Below are 16,395 nucleotides of genomic sequence, written 5' to 3' on the forward strand. Positions count from 1 at the left end.
TCTTGTTTTGACATGTACGTTCTTTTTAAAGACTGTCTTCTTGATTTCTAACAGCTCTTTCTCAGATCAGGAAGGGTTGTGCAGCGTCTGATCTCTGCAAAGCGGACTAAAACTTTCCAATTTGAGAAAGGTTCCTTGCTGGTGACTTATGTGGCCAACATAATTAAGAACTGTCAGGCAGTTCTTAATTAAAATTTGAGGTCTGTCATTTGGTCCAGAATTGGTATGGAGCTGTGCAGCCTGGGATTATTTCCCTCATCATGTCTTGCACTAAAGCTGCTGTTCTGCTCTCTGGCATCTTGAGTTTTCCAAGATTTGGGAAAACTGAACATTAGGCTGAAGATCTCTTTAATTGATGCTTATGCCCAAATTCCCCAGGCTTCCTGATTTTAAACCCTCTCACCTGGAGTACAGAAAGATAATCACTAGGGATCTGATTACCCTGGGTGAGGGTTTTCTGTTCCTCACCTGAGCTGCAGTGGCTGGTTCTGTGTGTGCTCAGCTCTGCTGAAGGTGCAGGACAGTGCTTTAGGCACAGAGTTCTTCTTCAGATGAAATCTCAGTTTGCCCAACTCTTTGTCCAACACCAACTCTGGAAGCTGAGAGCAGGTAATGTTATCTCTTACCTCATCAAATTTCTTCTGCTTCCTCTGAAGTTAACTTTGAAAGAGGTTTTGGAAGGACAGGCTTTCAGATTCTAACTCTGCTTGCAAGTTCAGGAAATGAGCAAACCAGTTTTCTCATCTCCAAACCCAGTGGGTTCTTTATTTCTCTCAATTATGCACCGTAAGCTGTATTTGGAGCTGTGCTAGCAGTCCTGAGAGTGCAAAAGGCAGTCAGTGAGAAATGTGCTTGTTCAAAACTCTGAAAAAATTAGGTTGTACCTAATTAACTTAAAACTCTGAAGACACTGTTAACTAATGCATAGAATTCTCCATAGGTACAGCATCCACACAGCTCTGTTCAGGGGCAGATACAGATTTTCTAACATCATTTACTGTTACTGTGACTCTTCCAGCAATTCCCCAGGCTTAGAGAAATCTTAGTGGACTAGTGCAGTAAAAGATAGTTAGGCATGGATTAATGAACAGGGATGAAATTAATGGTTTCTTCCTTCTTAAGAGATCGCTAATTTTTATTTTCTGAAATATGTAGAACTGTCCTGTCAGTGTGTATCTGTGCAGGGTTATAATTCTTCTGACTCAGGTACATGAGATATCACCATCCAGCTAAACCACATCTGTCACTTTAAAAACAAAGTGTCTGTAAGCTTTGTAATAAGTTATTTCCAGTATAAAAGGTTCTCAGGGGGCAGCAAAGGGAATTTCAGTGAGTTGTCCTTGGAGTCACAAGTTGTTCACAACAGTCAGCAGCTGAGGAGCCCTGTCAGGACTCAGTTTGACCTTGCTGGTGCCTTCAGCACCTTAAACATGGAACATCCAGCAAAGCCACGTGCTTCTAGCCAGCTCAGCATGCCCTGAGCACGGTGACCCACCAACCCCTGGGCAGGGAGAGGGCACAGAAAACTTGTAATGCAGTTGCTGTGAAGCAGCAGTTTGTGTTGCAGAGCTGCAGCCGTGCCACGTGCTGTGCGCAGGGCTCGGGTACAGACTGAGCAGGCATAGACTGCTCACCTCAGAGTCCTTCCTGCGCTGGGGCTCTCAGAGTGTGTCACAAAATGAGCTGGGCTTGGCAGTTCTGGATCTTGGTACAAAGAAATTGCTTTCTCTTTTTACTGTTTGCAGTTGGGCCAATCCTGCCAGTCACAGAACAGTGGCTTCCAGTCTCCTCCCAGCTGGGATTCAAGCTTGGATGTGGACATGAGCTGGAGAAATACTGAAGACATGGCTGTGGGGAAGGCAGAGGAGAGCAGCCAAGAGGCAGACTGTGAGCTGAGGTTGAGTGAGCCTCCCTGGGAGGATGATAGTGAAGATTACCAAGAGGCAGAGAAGCCATATGAAAGCAACAGTCCTCTCCAGTTCCTTTTGGAGGTAGGGCTGTTTGGATGACAGGAAGGTTGGCAGCATAGTTCAGACCCTCCTGAAACATCGGGGTTTTTTAGGGCCTCCACCATCCCTAACACACAGAAACAGTCTGGGGGCACAGCAGATGCCCTGGGTTCACTCACTCCCTGGCCCAAGCCCAGCCCTTCCTCCCATTTGGAGCTGGCACTGCAACAAGGGAGCTGCTTTGCCAAAGCACAGCTCACCCTAAAGCACAGAAATGTCAGTGAACTGACACTATAATAATAACACAGGGCTTCATCGGAAGATTTTGCAAGGATTCCTAAAAATGGAAAGGTGTCCGTGATTGAATGCAAAAATAGCATCTGTGCTGTTTATTTCTCCTCCCTTTTGCCTTCACAATTTGAAGTAATAAATCACTGTGTTGCAGGTAACCCAGATGTTGGAATCTCTCCGCACTGGCAGCACGGAGTCATCACAGACTCAGTGGGATTATTGTGGCTTAGGGAAGCAGAGTGATGGGGAAGATGTGAGGTGCCAGGAAAAGACCACAGGAACAGCGGTCTTGGGAGCAGAGGGAAGTCAACTACACATTCTGGCAGAAGATGAGAAAGAACACTTCTTGGCAAGAGGGGTAGGGTAGTGGTGGTCCTAAAAGAGCCTCTGGTCCTGGATGAGAGACAAGAGACAGTGAAGGAAACTAGCTCTAGAAGAGATGGGGGAGTCCCAGGGAGGCAGGGACACACAGGAGGAGACAGCAGGGAGGGGAACGCAGGAGAAATGTAAGAGGGAAGGGTGGTTTTTTATGTATGGCTGTGTATCTTTATAAACAGGAAGCTTTTTACAGATCAAACCTTCAGATGTGAGTTGGAAGAATTGCTCCTTGGCAGTGTAAAGGTGACTCATGAGAGCTGGCAGGCTGCTCTCAGGTTTAAGGCAAGACTGGAATACTTGCCCTGTTCTAATTGGTGTGTTTTGCAGCACAGCTTGGCTGGTTTCAGGCCCACGTGGCTGTGCCAGCAAGAACCATCTGCCCCTGGGGACCGTCATGTCTTGGAAGCAGGCACTGTTTAGCCTGGGTTTGCATCAGTCCTGTATCAAGGGGGCTGTGGTCTTCCACCAGCCTCTGAGGTATTCCTGGGACAGGTAACATAGCAGTGGAAGAATGGTGTCATTTTTCCACACTCACAGTTGTTCCCTTGAAAACTCAGACATTGGAGCTAAATAACTTTCAGGGTTTTCACCTGTTCAGACAGAACAGTGTTATTTCCAGCAGTTACTCTGTTCTTAACTGCTGTTATTCACAGCAGTTCCCTCATCGTTCTCCCAGTGGTCAAAACCAAACACAGCACCGTGTCCAGTTTCTTCCTGAGAAGTCTGCCCATGCTTCAGATCTGTTGAGGATTCTGAGGTGTCCCTTCATATAATCCCACATCCAGGACTTCAAAAAGCCTCCCTTTCCTGCCACTCTACATTTTATTGGCAAATTAGTACAACAACAGCACCACTCTCCTTCCTGGATGAGTCTATTCCCTGTCATATTCATGTGGGAGTTTCTGGGGAAACAACCTTGTTGTGCTCTAGGGGATCCTGTTATCTGTATCTCGAGCTCTAACAAGCCTGAGGCAGTCTTACCTCAGCTCCTGATTGCCCTCTCTACATCCATGACTCTTCCCAAAGAGCAGACAGACACAACACTGGGCAGCTCCACAGGGTTTGTGTTAGCCAGAGGTGGATATGATCCAAGAGATCAGACCCAGCTGTTACTGAGCGCTGAGCAGCACAGGGGAAGTCTCGGTAAGGTCAGACATCATCCTCAGAATAACAGAGAGCAAGTGAGCTCCCAGCTGAGCCTGGATGCAGTAAAGGGATGTGCAGCAGGCTGGCTTCTAGATAAATGACTCGGGTCCTTTATCTCAGGCTGCCATTTTAGATGTGTCCTCCTCTGTGCTCCTCAGGACAAGACTCCAGAGACACCTGGAGAACAAGCTTTAGGTGAGCAGCAAGCACAGGAGATGAGTGCTCAAGCCCAGGACCAAGATGACAGTGGCAGCACCTCTGCAGCCCCAGTGCTGGACTCCACAAGCCCTCCCGACACACACCTGTAAGTAGCTGGTTCTGCTCTCTTGCAGGTGCAGCAGAACAGAGTCATTTGCCTTGTCACATATGAGAACAAGTGTATGGCACAGGTCACATCCAGGAAGGTGAGATAGCCAAGGAGAACAGGAGGGAAGGAGGTAACTTGTGCTATCTCTGTGGATCTGCCAGCATTTTGAGGCATCGATCCTAAGCTGAAGTGAGAAGAGTAGAGATTAAATAAGAGATTAAATGGAAAATACACATCTCCTCAAGGCAGGTAGGCTGGGCATCAGGTTCTGTCAGGCAATGCATAGTCCAGCTCCTGAGAGAGGCATTACTAACCCCTTTTAAGCAGGTGCAGATACGTCTGTCACATGCAGGCTCTGCCATGTATGATCATCTGGGCTGCCTTTCAAAGGAAAAACATGGGGAGTTGGGATGAGAAACTTCATGAAAACCACCTCAGTAAAGTTCTAAACGGCAGAGTAGCATGTGGTTTTCTATCCAGTTTGATTCTGCCCTTCAGCTCAGCTCTTGTTTTTACCTATTGCCCTGCATCTTCCTGCATTCTGGATGTTTACTTGCGCATTCCCATGGAGGATGCTCCTGCCATCACACTCCAAGGCTGTGGATGTGGTGGGTGCCAGCAGAATTGCCACCTCCCACTTTGTCTTCAGTGTGATGATCTGGCAATGCCTTCACTCCACAGGGTGCAGCCGAGCTGGAATAACCCCCTCCAGCATTTGCTCCTCAAGAAAACACTCCTGACCATCTGGAGGATGATAGCCAGTCACAGGTATGTGGGAGCAGAGGGCTGGATCAACATGTCCCGAACACGCTGCCCTGAGTCCCAGCTCCTGTGTCACCAGGCCTTGTCCCCCCCTCCCCAGAGGCCGGGCTGTCTCTCCCAGGCTTTGCTTTGGGAACAGCTGTGTGCTGCAGAGCTGGAGAGAACACTGCATATTTATTTCCTCTGCTTAATGTGACAGAGCCCAAGTGCTGCTTCCTACACAGCTGGCACAGCACTGGCTGTGGCCCTCACAGCAGGCAGGGAGAGAGAAACACTGCTCCATGTCCCAGAGCTGCCTTTGGCGCAGGGCAGGCACAGAACATTCTTTGTCCTTGTCCCTGTAGATACAGCAGCCCATTCCTGAAGCCAGTGTCAGAGAAACAAGCCCCTGGATACAGGGATGTGGTAAAGAGGTGAGTCTGTGGAGCAAGTGCTCACTAGCTGGTTTCTCTCTGGTTCTTTTCTGTTGTTTTTGGTTTCCAAAGGCCCAGTGGAATGGTTTTCTTTCTCCTTTTCCAGAGTTTGGCTGTCACCAGCATTTCCCATTGATTTCTTTTATTAAAACTCCCTTCTGGGTAATTAGAAACTGGAAGCTTGCACTAACTCTGGACCTGGTAGGAATTGTGCCTGCCATGCAGGACTTGCATGGCTTAGCTCAGGCACAGTCCCTGGGCAGGGGATCCAGCTCCTGCAGCTCAGCAATCCCTTCTCCCCATGCTGGGATGTGCCTCAGGCAATGCCCCCTCCTCACTCGCTGCTTGCGCCCCAGATGTTTCACTCTCAGCACAGAAGTGGGTCATAACAATATTTCCCAGAGAGATTAAGGGCATTTTTCAGAGCTGAATCATGTTCTATTCTGGTCACAGTTGTCCTCTCTGCAGCCATTCATTTTCCCATTCTGTCAAAATAAGGGAAGTAATATTTATTCCCCGTCGCGTTCCCCTTAACAGCACTGCTATTTTTGCTGGTGGCACCATTTGATTTTAAGGGGGTTTAATAGATAGCTATTTTAGTAACCTTTCTTTCTCCACTAAGACCTGGACTGACTTCATGAAGACTAATTACTGCTTGCCTTCTCTGGAGCTCAGCATCACATTTTTCTCGGAGGTTACTGCTAATGACCTGCCAACTTAGTTGGACAGCAAGTGTCGCATTGGCTGAACTTAACTTTTGTCTGACTTGGAAGAAAAGCCTTTCTCACTCTCCCTCTTTGTCTTGAGCAATAAAATTGATTGAAAATAGCTCTGCTTTCAGGGCCACTCTGAAATGAGAATAATCACATTCATGCAGAGCCCGAAGGATGCCTTCCCCTGGGTTGCAATTCAGTTCTCCTTCTCTCTCTCTTTTCTAGACCCATGGATTTAACCAGCATAAAGAGAAGGCTGGCAAAGGGACACATTCAGTCCATGATCCAGTTCCAGTGTGACCTCATGCTCATGTTCCAGAACGCAGTGATGTACAACAGCTCTGACCACCATGTGTTCCACATTGCTGTGGAGATGCAGCGAGAGGTCATGGAGCAGCTGCAGGTTTTGGCTGAAGCCCTCCTGTACTCCAGAGACAGGCTGGAGTGAGGGAGAAGGTAACAAGCCACACCTGAGGCCATTTTCATTTGGAGCAGTGTTGTCTCTGTGGCTCAGGACATGCTGGGCTCGGGGGATGTGCTGCCGTGGCCTTGGGCAGAGCTCTTTATCCCCAGTGGTGGCTGCTGGGTCACCACAATAAGGATCAAAGCGGTTTCTTGGAGGGGCACCATGTTGGAAGCCTCCTGTTTTCTTTGGGGAAAGTAGCAACGTAGCCCTGCAGGGAGAAAAGTTTGCTGGGATGAAAAACAAGGGAGAAAATGCAGTTTGTGGCCTGGTGGATGAGCTGGGCACAGCCCCGGGGGTGGCTGGTTGCACCGGCCCGGAGCGTGCCCTCGGTGTGCTGGGCTTGGGGTGGGCTGAGCGTCACCAGCACCGACCACACCCAGTAAAGGCCCGTGTTGAAACTTGTGTTTCCGTGTGAAACTTGCGTGTCTGACTCTGGGACTGGGACTGGGATTAGGACAGGACTGGGGCTGAAACTAGAATTCGAACAGGGACTGGGGCCGGACCTGGGACGGGGATTGAGACTGGGGCTGGGGCCAGCACTGGGACTGGAACTGCGACTGGGATTGGGGTTGGAACTGGGATTGGGGCTGGGACTGGCGTTGGGGCTGGAGCCGGGGTTGGAACTGGTGTTGGGGCCGGAGCCAGGGTTGGGGCTGGAACCGGGGCTGGGACTGGCGGCTGGGGCTGGAGCCGGGGCTGTGGGGCGGAGGGCGGAGCCGCGATCCGCGGGGGAGAAGCCGGTAAAGGAGCGCTTTGCCATTGGCCAGTGCTGCTGTCTGTCAGTGCGAGCGCAGCTGCCGATTGGCTGGCGGGGAGCGGAGAGCCGCGCGCCCCGGCAGCGGAAGCGGCCGGCGCTGCCATGGCGCGGGACAAGCCCGAGGCGGCGGCCGAGGAGGAGGCGGCCCCGGAGCGCTCGTACCGGGAGCAGCTCGACTTCCTCAACCCCATCGCGCAGCCCCTCGCATCCCGCAAGCTCACGCGGAAGCTTTACAAGTGCATCAGGAAAGGTCTGGCGGCGCCGGCACATGGCGGGGGCGGGGCCGGGCCGGGGCATGGCGGTGGCGTGGGGCAGCCCCTCACGCAGTGGTTCTCTTGCAGCGGCCAAGCACAAGCAGATCCGCCGCGGTGTGAAGGAGGTGCAGAAGTTCATCAACAAGGGCGAGAAGGGGTAAGTGCGGCCCCAGCCCCCGGCCCCTGTGGCGCAGCCCCGCCACTGACACGGCTCTCCCCGCAGGATCACGGTGCTGGCTGGGGACACGCTGCCCATCGATGTGTACTGCCACCTTCCCATCATGTGCGAGGACAGGAGCCTCCCCTACGCTTACGTCCCTTCAAAATCGGTGAGTGTTGTGGGGGGAAGCAGCCCCCGTGAGGAGTCCAGGCTGTGACTGGAGCCATCCTGGGGTGGTGCAGATCTAGGGACCGATAAAGAACCTGGTGCTTGCCACAGAACGGACATAGGGGAGGTGCAGGAGGGTTTCACTATGGGATCACAGAACTGTTTGCCACGATCCCTGTGGGATATCAGAGACAGGAGCTCTCTGGGACACAGCCACGACAGTTTTTCCTTCCTCAGTTGTGAGATGCAGCCAGTACCCCCTTTGTAGGCTGGGAGTTGGGAGCAGGGGGAGGTGTCTTTGGAGTGTCAGCCTCGTGCAGGCAGCTCTGCAGATCCTGCTCTGAGGAAGAAGCATGGCACGTGAGCCAAGTGCCAGCCCCTTGTGCCAGGTGCCAGCCCAGGGCTTTGCTTCCAGCTTGTAGGACACAAGCTGAGAAAAGGGCTCTTGAACCCCAGCACAAGTCCAGAGGGCTTTGGGTTGATCGTCTGGCAAGCATGGCCTCATTGTTCCCACAGGACCTGGGAGCTGCAGCTGGCTCCAAGCGCCCGACCTGTGCCATCCTGATCAAGCCTCACGAGGAGTACCAGGAGGCCTACGACGAGTGTCTGGAGGAGGTGTCATCCCTTCCCCTACCACTGTGAAGAGCCGCGGACTGGCTGTGCCCTGCAGGGCTGTGACAGGTCCCTGTGCCCCTGCCCAGGGGCCACATGGCACGGTTTGTGGGGACACCACCGAGAGCACTGACTGGGGGGGGTGGGGAGCACTGTGCGGGTGAATAAAGATGTCTGTGGGTTTGTAGGACGTGGTCCTGGTGCTCGGGGCAGGAAGGTTGGGGGTCCACAGCTGCATTGAACCACTCCAGGGGCGCCACCCCTGGCCCTCGTGTGAGTCACCGCACCTCGAGGCCTCGACTGGTTGTACCGCCCACCCCGGCCAGGCGGTGCTGGGGCGGGGCCCCACACTGGGCAGGCCCAGGCCAGCCCGCAGCCCCTACCCACGCAGTCGGAATCCCCCCCCCCCGACCCCGAGGGAAGCAAAGGCCGGGAGAGAGAAATACAGGTTTATTGCAGGAACGGGGTGTGAGGTCGGGCCTGGCCTTCATGTGGCTCTGCTGTTACAGACACAGAGCAGGGCTCCTTCCTCCCAGCGCCTTGGAGCTCCCCCAGCTCTCCCTTACCCACCCTGCAAGGGGAGACCCCAGTCTCTTCCCCAGCTCCAGCACATCCCTGCCCACATGTTCTATTCCCCCCCCAATTCCTCCCAGTGTGACAGGGCACCAGTTTCCATCCCTCCCTGCACAAGGCACGCGCCCCTCTCAGCCCGAGGGAAGCTGCATCAATCACCTCCATTGCAGAGCCACAATGGGGACATGGGAAGCCCCAGCAGAGGTGCTGGGGCAGCTGCCCCCTCCCAGCAGTACCAGCACTCATCAGGTTTCCTCCTCTGCCTTCCTAGTGGCACCAGCAGCTCCAGGGCCATGCTGACAAGGTGGCCACTGCGAGCAGCAGGTGGAAGTCCCACAGCAAGGTAGTGGGGTGGGGACAGGGCTCAAGCCCCTCCTCACAAGACATTAAGTTACTGGGTTGCGGGAACAGGGACAGCAGAGCAGGAGGGACAGGGAATGTTTCACAGGGCGCTTGGTTTCTGCCCCCATGGCAGAAGGAATCACAGGGCAAACGCTCCCAGAGTCAGAGCATGGGGCACATGCAAGACCCCTACCCTGGCACAGATGGCCCCACTGCTCTCCAGAGACCCCCTCCAGAAGGGCCTGAAGCGCTGCAAGAAGGAAAAGCTCCCTTGTTGCAATCGGTCCTTCGGCCCAGGGCAGCGATGAGCGGCCAGTCCTTGTGCACACCCTGAGATCGTCCCACTGCAGCACCAAGAGATGTTCCCCCTTCACAGTCCCACTGGCATCCCATCCCTCAGATCTTCGAGGACTCCACCCGCTCGATCCAGGGCGAGTCAGTCCCGACCTCCCTGGACTCCGACCGCAGCTGTCGCAGCTCCCGCTCCAGCGCCTGGCTCCGGTGGTACATCTCCATGTAGCTGGCCTGGAGCTCCCGCTGGTACCGCAGCACCTTCTCCTTCTCCTCCTGCCACGTTTTCCTCTCCAGCTCAAAGTTCACAGCCTGCAGCTGGCCCTGACGCCGCTCCCGCAGCAGCTCTGCCCACAGCCACTCCACCTGCCGCTCCAGGGGCTCCGCCGAGTCGCTGTGGAGGCCCCGGCACTTGGAGTCATCAGTTTCGCAGCCAGGGAAGTCCTGGCACGACGGCATGGGGTCGTCACCCAGAGGCATCGAGGTGCTGGGCTCTGGGGGACTCTGGAAGGAGTCTGCCAGCTGTGCCAGTTGGGAGTCCCTGGCCTGGACCTCCGCCTTGGCCTCCCGCAGCTGCGTCTTCAGGCTGAAGATCTCACCCAGCTTCTGAGCCATCTCCTCCTGGGTGTCCCGGAGCTGCTGTTTCAGCAGGGAGATCTCTGCTGCCTTCTGGCACACCTGCAGGGCACAGGCAAGCTGTGAGGAAGGGAGGGGGAGCAGGACCCCAGGTGTGGCAGCACCCCAGATTGTCCTCCTGGGGGACCATGAACATCACTCCTGGCTAATCCCCCCCATCCTGTGGCCACGAGTGACACTGGAGCAGGGAACCGTTGCGCCCATCCTGGCTCCACAGCCACGAGGGTGGCAACAGGGAGGGAAAGAAGGGGACTCACCTCCCACTTGGTCTCCTCCAGCTTGGGGCTGCCACGCTCGCCCTGGGGCTGTCGGAGCTTGGGCTCCTCACACTGGCACTGCTGCAGACTCAGCTCCTCCTGCAGCCGCTTCTTCTCCTGCTGTGCCTTGTAGAGCTGCAGCTGCAGTGCCCGCTGCCCACGCTGTGCCTGCTGCATCACCTGCTGCAGCCGGGCCATGTACATCTGCTTCAGGTCCTCCAGCTCGTCCAGCCACAGCCGCTGCTTGTCCTCAAACACCTGCCAGGTGGACAGTGGTCAGAGTCTACAGCCCCAGGGAGGGACCCCAGAAGGTCCCATGATGTCGGGTCCTCTGGCACTTGGGCATTCCCAGCCTATCACCCACCACAGCAGCTCCTTCCACCTAGACATCCCTGTCCCACAGCCCTGCCCAGGGCACCCAGCACTGCCCCAGCCCCGCCGCTCACCTGCGTGAAGGGGTCTTCGGTCTCGCTGAGGCTCCTCTTGAGCTGCCGCAGTTCCCCTCCTGTCTCCTGCAGCCGATCCTCCAGCTGCTTCACCGCATCCTCCAGCGAGTAGGAGAACTCATAGGGTGGTGGGGGCTCACCGGGGCTCTGCAGCCGGCTCAGAGTGGCCATGCTTTTGCAGGACAGGGGCACCTTCTCAGGGGCCAGGGGGTCCCTGGGGCTGCGGGAGACCCTGTCCAAGGAGCCCCCAATGTGGTTAATGTGGCCCATGGAGGCGCTGAACTGGCTCTGGGCAGGCTTGAGGCGGGAGCCGTAGGACGGGAAGCTCTGGATGGAGTTGTGGCTGGAGTCAGAGGCCTCATCCAGGCTGATGGCGTGGAGCAGGTGGGTGCGGAGCGGGCCATGCTGTGGGGCTGCTGTGCTACTCTGCGACAGCAGCGTGTGCAGGCTCCCATTGCTCTTGGACAACTTCTGCCCCTTGGATGAGGACAGGCCCTGCATGGAGACCAGCCCCTTCCCAGCCACCGCCTTGAAGGCCGAGGGCCTGATACGGCACTGAAAAACAAGAGTAGAGTCAGCATGAGCCCAACAACCCCCACAGCCAGGGGTTTCAAATCCCCACATCCCTTCCAGGGGGGCATGGACCGTTCTGCTCCAAACCCATCCTCTCACAAACCAGGATGTATTCCATAACTCCGTACAGTGCCCACAGCCTCACCTTGTCGAAGCGGCCCCGCTCCGGCAGGGAGCTCTTGGAGAAGTCAGCCCCACGGTGATGCTCCCGGGAGCAGCGCTCGGGGGATCGGTTCTCGCGGTCACTCTCGTAGTCCCTCTTGTAGCAGGCACCCGACATCTGATGCTTCCGCTCCGACCGCATCTCCTTCTTGGCCCCGTGCAGGTACCCGAAGAGCTCCCGCTGGCTCGGCCCCTTCCGCAACAAGCCATCAGGCTGCCGAAGCCCCCGTGAGCCCCCCAGCGGGGCCCGCAGCTCCAGAGGGGACAGATCCTGCTTCTCCACCAGGCTGCCCACGCTGCCCATGCTGCCAACGACGCCGACGGGCTCCGAGGAGAGGTAGGTGCCGAGGACACGGGTGTCAGGCTCACAGGTCACAGGACCCTGTGCTGCTGCCATGGAGAATTAGAGAAAAGCCCAGTACCAGCACTGCTGGGGGAGAGACAGAGTCAGTGATGGTGGGCAATCGGGACTGAGAAAGCCCTGCACCCCCGCTTCCCAACCAGCCCCAAGGGCCCACCTGGGCTCCTGGCAGTGGGACAGACCTGCTATCTCCCATGCAGCTCCCTGGGGGAGCAGAGCAAAGGGGTGCCAGGGCACAGCACACACCAGCTCCCCACTGCTGCCCCCACCATGGTGCAGCGCCTCCCTCCCACACCCAGCCCCACCTCCCGCCCGCGGCCGGGGCTGCCACCAGAACAGGCACCTGCCGCCCAGCCAGGCGGGCGAGTTCAGGAGCCGGCAGCACCTGCCTGGGCCTGGCGCCAGCCCCAGCCCAGCGGCACCCACCCGCCCCACTGGGACCTCTGGGTCCGGACACCCTCTGGAGAAATCCCCGTAACACCCCTGGGGATGCCCATCAGCCTGCCCTCCCCAGGGTGTGCAGGTGACAGGTACCTCTCCAGCACCATGGGGACACTTCCACATAGCACGGGCTCCTGCACCCCACAGGGCGAGCTGCACACGGGCCCGCTCCATCCACAGGTATTTCCACCCCAGCACCAGGCAGGGATGAGGCAGCCACAGCCCAGCTGTGGTGTGCGTGCTGGGGACCCCGTGGCCGGACATGGCGCAAGGGCGGTGGGAAGGGGCAGGATGCTGACGGGACAATGAAGCTTCCTGCGCAGGTGGCCAGGGGAGGAAGGATGAGGGGATGCGTTCGGCCTTGGCTCTGGCTCCCCAGCGCTAGGGAGGGGGATGATGACCTCACACCAATGGAGGGGACACGGCGAGCGCGGCAGGGGCGAGGCAGAGCCCCCAGCACGGCTCCCAGCCTCACCGAGGGCTCCGGGGCCGGGTTACACCCAGGAAGCTGCCCTGGTTCTCAGCACCACGCGCCGCGTAAACAAACACCCCGGTTTTAATTGCTGCCACGCACAAACCTGTCTGACAGCTCCCGGCCTGCGCTGTCACCTCCCTCTGCGAGCCCAGCACCTGCTCCGGGCATCAGCACCCCACGAAGGGCACCAGGGACGGACTCTCTGGAAGGATCTGGCATGCCTGGGGTGCCACGGGCTGTGCATGGGGATGAGGGATATGGATGTTCCCATGGTGGTGCAGCAGGGGAGTGGATGCTCGTGCAGCCCCCGGCATGGGGGAGCAGCTCGGCCGAGCCCCGCAGCGGCTCCTCCCGGCACAGGCGGCCGAGGAAGTAGGTCAGGTTGTGGGAGCCTTGGGAAACGCCGGGGAAGCCCGAAGGCGTCCTGCCTGCGGCAGGGAGGGGATCACCCTCCAGGCGGCAAAACACCGGTCCGGCCAGCCTGGCTCCTTCTGTTCCCAACCCCGGCCGTGCCCGGGCAAGATACTGCCACAAATCCTTTCCCCTTCCCACTCCACGCGGGAGGGCACGGTGGGGCTGCACGGAGGCGCAGGGGGTGCTGCGGGAAGGCGAGCGCGGGTCCCCGCACAGCCCCCCCTGCGCCTCCCGCAGCCCCGCCGGAATTTCCGGCACGGGGGAAGGCGGAGGGGGCGGTCGGTGCCCGGGGCCGAGCTCGGGACAAAGCGCCGCTCGCCGGAGCGCACCGGGGAAGGGGGATGGGGTGCCCTGGGAGCCCCCGGCCCCGCACTCACCATGCCGGCGGCGCTGCGGTCCCGCACGGCTCCGCTCCGCGCTCCTTCCCTCGCCGCGTTTGAACGCGCCCCTCGGCCGCGGCCGCGCGGGGCGGCGGGCGGGGCCGGCACCGGCAAATCGCGGCGCGGGGGCGGTGGGACGGGAGAGGCGGGAAGGAGGAGGAGGAGGAGGAAAGAGGAGGAGGAAGGAGGGGGGCGGCCCGGCCGTGCCCACCAGCGGGGCGGGGCAGGCCGGGCTGGCTGCGTGCGGCGCTGAGCGCTCCTTGCGCAAACACCCCCGCCCAAAGCGCGGGGAGACCCCCGCAAACCCCCCGAGCTACAGCTCCGGGCTCGGCAGCGGCGCCCAGTCGGCCCCCGGTGGCCCTCACCGCAGCGCGGGGCTGGAGTCACCGGGTATCGCCCGGCGAGGGTGGAGAAAAATATTTTGCTTCGCACCTGAGGAGTGGAGAGGGGTCTCAGCACGGTGGGACAACCCCTGCACCCTCCTCTTGCAGGACAACCCAGTGCCCCCCCTCGCAGCACCCACGGGTGGGCAGGAGCCCCACAAAGCCGCGGGGGGCACGGTGTGTACCCCACCTGCCCCAACGCCTGGCCTGGCGCCAGCGAGACGCGACACGCTCCATCCCTGTGAATCAGCGCTGCCACGTCCTGGCCCGGAGCCGGTTTTGTCACTTGACGCCTATTGCAGCGTGGCAGCCGCAGGGAGCGCGGATCTCGCCACGGGCTGGCCCTGGTCACCGGCGTCCCGGCCTCCTCGTGGAGCAGGACACCAGCAGCAGCCCTGCCCGGTCCCCACGGTGCGGTGCCCGTCTATCCCCAGGGAGGGATCGCACCCGCACCGTCCCCAGCCTGGGGGACGCACGCACCCGGCACTCTCGCGCACCGGGGCCCCGCTCGCTGCCAGCCCCCCGCTACTCCCCCCGCACACCCGAGTCCTCAAGCTGTGCTGCCAGTGCTCTCCCACACACACACTGTCCCCGGTCCCTGCTCGCCGGGCTCACATGCTGGCAGTGTCCTCGGTGCGCTGCCAAGGCACGCTCCGCTCCCTCCGGCCCCCTGTTCCCCTCCGCACGACGGAGCGGCAGCACATATGGCCTCTGAATATGGGGGGGCCTTCCCAACGGTGCCATTTCCCACCCTGCTGGTACCAGGAATGTGTCTGCGATGCCCCAGCTCTCTGCCTGGAGCTCAGCCATTAACGGGGCCCCACCGGCAGCCTGCAGAGGCAGGCATCATCCCACGGGGCTTGGACCGGGCAGGTTCCAGTGATGCCGGGCTGACTGCAACGGGTGCTGATCACAGCCGCACCCCTCCTTCCCGTCTGCCCCGTTTCCTGCTCCACCGTGTCCCGACCTCATCTCTCCAGGACAGCAGCTCCCACACTGCCTGGGACACTCCATGCCCCCATGCAGAAATACTCCTGCTTCCCATCATTTTTTCCCCAGTCTCCACTCTCTGCTCACTTTACCCCCCAATCCTCCCCCCCAGGATACTAAAGCAATTTCACGTTTTCACCAGCAAACAGCTCCGGAACCATCTGGTTTAGAACAACCCAGCAATAAAAGCCTTCAATTGCTGCGCCTGCAGCAGCCCCCACACAGCCTCACTGGCAGCAATTGGGACCCCAGAAAGGGGGGGTCGCAGAGGGGCAGGGCTGGGACTCCAGGGGCCCTCTCTGCCCCTGAGCATTCTGATGCTCTCCTCAGGGTTGCTGAGAGCCTGAGAACGCTGGGAGGCCTCTGGCTCAGCTCTGCAGGACTCCTGGGTCAGCAGGCAGAGTGTTATCCATCTGCAGGAAGGCAACGGGGAAAAACTTCATCCCTTCCCGCTGGGCTATTGCTGATATCGAAGTGCGTGGGGGGAGCAGCGCTGAGCGACCTCCGAGTCACATTCAGGGCTATAAAAGGAAGCCGGGTCTCCAGCACGGCGCCTCTTCCACAAAAGCAACTGGAGGGTGAGGGGGCTGCGAGCAGAGCTGAGAAATAGCTGCCAGGCAGCGGGAGAGGAGCCTGTAGCGCTGAGCAAAGTGCGAGGTGCACATATGCTCTGTTTCTGCACAGCTACGTCTCCATGAAACCTGCCCGAAATTGTGTCATCTATTTTGAACGGTGTAGAGAAATACTTTGATCTGCCTCTGCCAGCCCTGGCTGTGGTTCAGGCACCAGGAAGTGGCTGGAATACAGGTGGCCAATCCCAAACCCCACTCTCTCCATGGAGAGACAGGAGTGGGGCTGCTAGGCTGATGTCTCCCTCTGGCTGCCCACAGCAAGGGACATGAGTGGTGCTGGGAACACCTCTAGAGCAGCACACTGGGTGTCCAAGCTGACCAGCAATCTTCATGCTAGGTATCAGTGCTGCTTTGGGGCCACTGGGCTGGAGAGGCCAATGGGAACTCTTGGGCAGAACATCCCCACATCACCTCAAGGCTGGGTCTGCCCCTTCCATGATGCAAAGCAGCACAGCCTGATCCTCACCACCCTGCATTGCCACCACGACCCCTGCCGTGGAGACAGCCCCCTCACACCCCCTCTGAGGGCTCCAGACTCCTCTGCTCCAGAGCAGCACAGAGAGCAGATGGCACCAGATCTCTCCAGACACCCCATCCCTACATGGTATACGACCCCCTCAATTGGCTCTGATGCTTCTGCCTCCTTCATCCCAGCACTCCTCC

The 16,395-nt window shown here is 58.3% G+C and overlaps 3 protein-coding genes across 5 annotated transcripts; 2 read left to right on the forward strand and 1 right to left on the reverse strand.

The window, feature by feature from the left end:
- The first annotated feature begins 721 nt into the window (after positions 1–721).
- On the forward strand, positions 722–6,712 carry LOC126638367 (bromodomain-containing protein 8-like). Of its 2 annotated transcripts, XM_050312199.1 has the most exons (5): positions 722–1,991; positions 2,395–4,068; positions 4,753–4,839; positions 5,178–5,246; positions 6,185–6,712. In XM_050312199.1, the coding sequence occupies exons 2-5, from the start codon at positions 3,980–3,982 to the stop codon at positions 6,405–6,407; spliced, it is 468 nt and encodes a 155-aa protein (XP_050168156.1). In that variant the 5' UTR covers positions 722–1,991; positions 2,395–3,979; the 3' UTR covers positions 6,408–6,712. The 2 variants fall into 2 exon arrangements, with proteins under 2 accessions (XP_050168156.1, XP_050168157.1); XM_050312200.1 differs by lacking the exon at positions 5,178–5,246.
- Positions 6,713–7,258: 546 nt separating this feature from the next.
- NHP2 (NHP2 ribonucleoprotein) lies at positions 7,259–8,563 on the forward strand. Its single transcript, XM_050312201.1, has 4 exons — positions 7,259–7,432; positions 7,524–7,593; positions 7,660–7,765; positions 8,281–8,563. The coding sequence occupies exons 1-4, from the start codon at positions 7,285–7,287 to the stop codon at positions 8,404–8,406; spliced, it is 450 nt and encodes a 149-aa protein (XP_050168158.1). The 5' UTR covers positions 7,259–7,284; the 3' UTR covers positions 8,407–8,563.
- A 248-nt stretch (positions 8,564–8,811) lies between these two features.
- N4BP3 (NEDD4 binding protein 3) lies at positions 8,812–13,829 on the reverse strand. Of its 2 annotated transcripts, none has more exons than XM_050312189.1 (5): positions 13,725–13,829; positions 11,640–12,083; positions 10,922–11,476; positions 10,476–10,733; positions 8,812–10,260 (listed from the first exon to the last, which is right to left on the reverse strand). In XM_050312189.1, the coding sequence occupies exons 2-5, from the start codon at positions 12,051–12,053 to the stop codon at positions 9,688–9,690; spliced, it is 1,800 nt and encodes a 599-aa protein (XP_050168146.1). In that variant the 5' UTR covers positions 12,054–12,083; positions 13,725–13,829; the 3' UTR covers positions 8,812–9,687. The 2 variants fall into 2 exon arrangements, with proteins under 2 accessions (XP_050168146.1, XP_050168145.1); XM_050312188.1 differs by lacking the exon at positions 13,725–13,829 and adding an exon at positions 13,037–13,551.
- Positions 13,830–16,395: the final 2,566 nt, after the last annotated feature.

Source organism: Myiozetetes cayanensis, unplaced genomic scaffold, assembly GCF_022539395.1.
Source record: "Myiozetetes cayanensis isolate MyiCay16 unplaced genomic scaffold, myiCay2020 scf17, whole genome shotgun sequence".
NCBI lineage: Eukaryota > Metazoa > Chordata > Aves > Passeriformes > Tyrannidae > Myiozetetes > Myiozetetes cayanensis.

Excerpts from the sequence above, each read along its gene's own strand:
- NHP2 (XM_050312201.1), top strand. The coding sequence starts at position 7,285 with ATGGCGCGGGACAAGCCCGAGGCGGCGGCCGAGGAGGAGGCGGCCCCG. Across the intron at positions 7,594-7,659 it reads ATCAACAAGGGCGAGAAGGG|GATCACGGTGCTGGCTGGGG; the intron begins GTAAGTGCGGCC and ends CTCTCCCCGCAG. Across the intron at positions 7,766-8,280 it reads CTTACGTCCCTTCAAAATCG|GACCTGGGAGCTGCAGCTGG; the intron begins GTGAGTGTTGTG and ends TTGTTCCCACAG.
- N4BP3 (XM_050312189.1), bottom strand. The coding sequence starts at position 12,053 with ATGGCAGCAGCACAGGGTCCTGTGACCTGTGAGCCTGACACCCGTGTC. Across the intron at positions 10,734-10,921 it reads CCGAAGACCCCTTCACGCAG|GTGTTTGAGGACAAGCAGCG; the intron begins GTGAGCGGCGGG and ends TCCACCTGGCAG. Across the intron at positions 10,261-10,475 it reads TGGAGGAGACCAAGTGGGAG|GTGTGCCAGAAGGCAGCAGA; the intron begins GTGAGTCCCCTT and ends TGTGCCCTGCAG.
- LOC126638367 (XM_050312199.1), top strand. The coding sequence starts at position 3,980 with ATGAGTGCTCAAGCCCAGGACCAAGATGACAGTGGCAGCACCTCTGCA. Across the intron at positions 4,840-5,177 it reads AGGATGATAGCCAGTCACAG|ATACAGCAGCCCATTCCTGA; the intron begins GTATGTGGGAGC and ends TTGTCCCTGTAG. Across the intron at positions 5,247-6,184 it reads TACAGGGATGTGGTAAAGAG|ACCCATGGATTTAACCAGCA; the intron begins GTGAGTCTGTGG and ends TCTCTTTTCTAG.